Source organism: Austrofundulus limnaeus, unplaced genomic scaffold, assembly GCF_001266775.1.
Source record: "Austrofundulus limnaeus strain Quisiro unplaced genomic scaffold, Austrofundulus_limnaeus-1.0 Scaffold76, whole genome shotgun sequence".
In the NCBI taxonomy this organism is placed as follows: domain Eukaryota; kingdom Metazoa; phylum Chordata; class Actinopteri; order Cyprinodontiformes; family Rivulidae; genus Austrofundulus; species Austrofundulus limnaeus.
In genome coordinates this window covers 578,189-582,404 of record NW_013952478.1, presented here as the reverse complement: position 1 = coordinate 582,404, position 4,216 = coordinate 578,189, and the positions used below count along the sequence as shown (strand labels likewise).

General features: G+C 36.9%; 1 protein-coding gene across 3 annotated transcripts in view; it reads left to right on the top strand.

The window, feature by feature from the left end:
• The window catches only part of espnla (espin like a), a 44,529-nt gene extending 40,319 nt beyond the window's left edge, over positions 1 to 4,210 (top strand). For all 3 annotated transcript variants that reach the window (XM_014011024.1, XM_014011023.1, XM_014011021.1), the window contains one exon: positions 3,036 to 4,210. In XM_014011024.1, coding sequence (XP_013866478.1) covers positions 3,036 to 3,567 — 532 coding nt within the window. In that variant the 3' untranslated portion in view covers positions 3,568 to 4,210. The remainder of the gene's footprint in view (positions 1 to 3,035) is intronic.
• Positions 4,211 to 4,216: the final 6 nt, after the last annotated feature.

The window sequence follows — 4,216 nt, the reverse complement described above, 5'->3', positions numbered from 1 at the left end:
CATTAAATTCCAGTGAAATATATTTATGTTTGTGGTTGTAATGTGACAAAATATGGAAAAGTTCAAGGGGTATGAATACTTTTGCAAACCACTGTATCCCATCTCTATTTACAAAAATTGTCAGGGAAAGTTGACATGATTTGCATTGTTAACTGTGTGAAATTTAAAACACAAGCGGGAATCAGTGTTGAAGGCTGTAACTTGTTGACCTCTACACTTTTCCTAATCATCAGCAGTCTATTTCTGTTTTTATTTTTCAGCAGACAGCTCAGTTATTTGAACTAACAGGCCAGTAATGCTCTGTGAGGTCTTGTGTTTTTATAGCTGTTAGACAGACAGCAGTGTTACCAGAACAACTGAGATGAGCTGCTCGGGTGCCAACAGCAGGAAGGTCTGAGTGATCAGCTTGGTACCTCTAACGGATGAGCTGGGCGATTTTGTAAGAACAGACTGCTGTCATATATAATCAGCATTTTTACAGTGTGTGGGAGACAGTTGGAAACGTCTTGAAAGGGATTGCTGATTAATATGCATAAATTTTAGACTTGTTGTTTGGCAGCAACAAAAACATTTAAATGAGAGCCGTCTTATCGGAAACCCAGCTGTGAACCCAGTGAGCAACAAACAGATGCAACATCAGGCAGAAAGAAAATGATAAATGGACTGCTCAACTTCTTTTTTTAAGTCTAGTGATCTCAAGTAAATTTATTCCATATTTCCATTTAGCCTCAGCTACTAAAACTGTGTTTTGGTAAACGGTATCTTTCTTGCTTAGCAACAATCAAAGTAGCTTCAGCTGGTGCAGAAAGCTAACCAGCCAAACATGGTGACAACAGCTAAAATAAATAAAGGCCCACATTTTCTTGAAGATATGCATATCACCTGCCATCCATCGTGCCAAAGTTTTAGACCAAAAACATTTACTGTTTTGTTGGAAAAGGTTTGAGATGCAGCCATTTTTAGTTAAACCATGAAAACAATGTTATTCTAGGCTGCATATGAGATATTTCGAAGTGTCACACTTTGAGTATGTTGTGGATGACTCTCAGTAACCACCAGATCAAATTTTAGCTCAATATCCATAAAACTAACAAAGTTAAGGTCATTTTTTATGTCTTGGTCAAAGTGATTAGTTGTGGCAGACATCTTGAATTGACTCCAAGGTTAAATCAGTTGTAAATGTAAAGATTATGTTTAAAGTTTGATTCAAGTCCATCTAATGGTTCATGACATATTTGCTAACAGACACACAGGGTTCACTCAAACAGGTAATGCTAAAGTTTTAACATCCTGAGACCCAAGCTTTTTCAGGATGTGCATTTTTTTTCTTTTTCTAAGATACATGGGATTAGAGGACCTAATAAGTATAATAACTAGACTCTGTCATGGTACAGGAAGTGTTTTTTGCAAAAAAGGACGTCCTCAAATGAGGACACTGGGTCTCAAAATGTCACTTTTTGAGGAATACCTTAGCAATTACCATGCAAAACTTGAGAAACTTCATGATCGTCTTTCTGGTGGTTCCATTTTCCTAGTTATTTTGGCAATATAGCAGCCAGCTGTTGACCAGAGCAAGATTAGTGAAGTGCATCATCATCATCATCGACAACTTTCATATTGCTCCTCAGTTTGAAAACATATTACATGATGTAATGGCAGGAAATCAGAAACCATTTGACCAGAACATTGTTGGTATAATTAATTGGTTGAACAAATGTACCTCTTGGAAGAGTTATTTGCACTTGTGAACTGTTCTAAATATTTCCAGATTTATTTATCAAACATTTGTGACCACATATATGTACCCCTTACAATAACTATTTACATTTGTAAGCTCGTCTAAATATTTGCAGGTTTATCCTACCTAATGGTACAATTAATAATGAAATTATAGTCCCGATGTCCTCAAATGAGGACTTTATATTTACCGACATTGTACTTTGCTTTATTTGTAAACAAATATATATTTTGCATGTCTTCTGAAGCTAAAAATGTATCTGTCCATAAATACGCTGGCTTCAAGTGTGAAATGTAACTTGCATTTTTAATTTAGCCATTTTTCTTACCAGAGTTGTTGTAGAAGCTTTTCACTGGGATCCCCACCATCTTATTTTCACTCAAATGAGTGTAATATTGTCATAGGACCACTAGAGGGTGCTGGTAATGTCCTTTAATGAGGCCAATGGGTTAAAGTTGAAAAAATTGATGCATCATGGGCAGAGAAGCAAAAATGCAATGTCCACATATGAGAACAAAGGCTCTCAGGAGAGATCCTAAGCAATGTGTAGCACTTACAGCATGTTTTGTGAATGACTCTCAGCTACCAGACCAAATTAAAGTAAGACGTGTAAAATGAAGAGATTTGTGGACATTTCATTGTGCTTTTTAACTCAGTTGTTATAGCAATCTTGAATTGGGTTTGTTCCAAAAGTTAATCAGTCTTAGATGGACAGCTAATCACTAATGTCCATAAAGTTGAATTAAAATCTGTCTCGGGTTAAATTAGATACTTTGCTAACAGGCAAAAAGAGTTCACGCCAAATAGTTAGTGGCAACATTTTAAGTAAAGATTTTGCACAATCAAAATATACCGTGGCTCAGTCTACTACCACAACAAACCTTAGGTCAATATGTGAGAAATTTACAGCATTAACTTATTAGACATTTTTGTGTTACCAGTTGTTCATTGAATGAATGAAAGATTTATTTATTCAGAACAGTGTGCAATTAAAACATAATTTAATGCATTTGCACCAGATTTAGCCTAAGACTAATTTACATCTGTTGAGTTCACTTCAGAAGTTAATTAGTTGCAGATAGGCACGAGCCAAAACATTTGTATTCCGTCTGTATCTTTTGTCAACAGGTAATAGATTTTATTAGAGATTAGAGCCTTTCCAGTGGTGGGCACAACTAATTAAAAAGTATAGCTTTGCTAACGCTAAATATAAAAAAAAGAAATAGGGGAAGCTAATGCTAAACAGGTAAACAAAAAAAAAATCATTTAATAACCATGTAGTGTTCTGTGTCCTCAGGCTCCACCGGCAGAGAACCCTCTTCTCCCCAGAGCAGTTCTTACCCCGTCTGGATGGGGTTCCTGCAGAGTACGACAGCTTGACTCTGGATCTCTTCATGCTGGGGTACTTTCACATCCTGGAGTTGGATTTGCCCGTGGACGAACGCAAAATGAGGCACTTGCTGTGCTTTGAGGTGTTCGACCGTGTGGGGAAGTTCCCCTGGGAGACGATCAGGGACTTCCACAAGGCTGTGGTTCAGGACATCGAGGCTGGGAACCGGGAGTGGAAGGACGGGTTTGAGGACATCAAGATAAAATTCTTCGGAAACACTGTAAGCGAGTCTGAAGAAACTATTAAAGTGGTGAAACACAGCCTTCCAGAGGTTAGACAGGTCCCTAAAGTCATTGTTCAGACGCCTACACCTGATGAGGGGGTGCTCTACAGAGGAACTGACATTTCTAGTTTCAGTAATGAAGAAATATGTCGGTACATTGACCGCAGTTTTGCTTTTTGGAAAGAGAAAGAGGCAGAGATTTTTGATTTTGAGTAAATTTTTTGTCATGTTTTATACTTTTTGTATTCTTTGTAGTTCAGGAATATTAGGGTCAAACCTAAATCTTGAATTATGGATTTAACCATTTCTACTGTAGAAGTTTGTATAAGAATCTCACTTTATCTGTTGTACCTGATGCAATCTGCCCTGAAACATCGTTTTTACATTTTTTACAGCTTTATTTTATTGTGCTTTTATTTAACAGTGGATTTCAGAAGTTTGGACTATGTTTTTATGATGTTTACTATGTTTATGTTATTACAGTTTACTATTTGTAATATAATCTAAGATAGTCTTTAAGGTATCAAAGGTTTTAAAACAGGGATGGGCAACTTAAGTGATGGAAGGGGCTGCAATATTTTATTGACACTGGAAGAGGAAACAGAAAACAAACTCTTACTTTAGTGAGCTGAAGTGAAATGACATAAAACTCCTTGAGGTCAGACTCCTGTAGTTCTGGTAAAATGTCTGTGTTGTTTATGTTTTTGTGACTTCTGTAAACTTCATATTTAGCTTTGTGCACCATGTTATAATGATGACATGTTAAAATCCTTCATGGTAGACAGTGTCTTTAAGCAGACTAAACACAGGTTTGCCTTGAAACTCAATGAGCAGATAGTCGTCCCCGTAAACCCCCACCCCACCC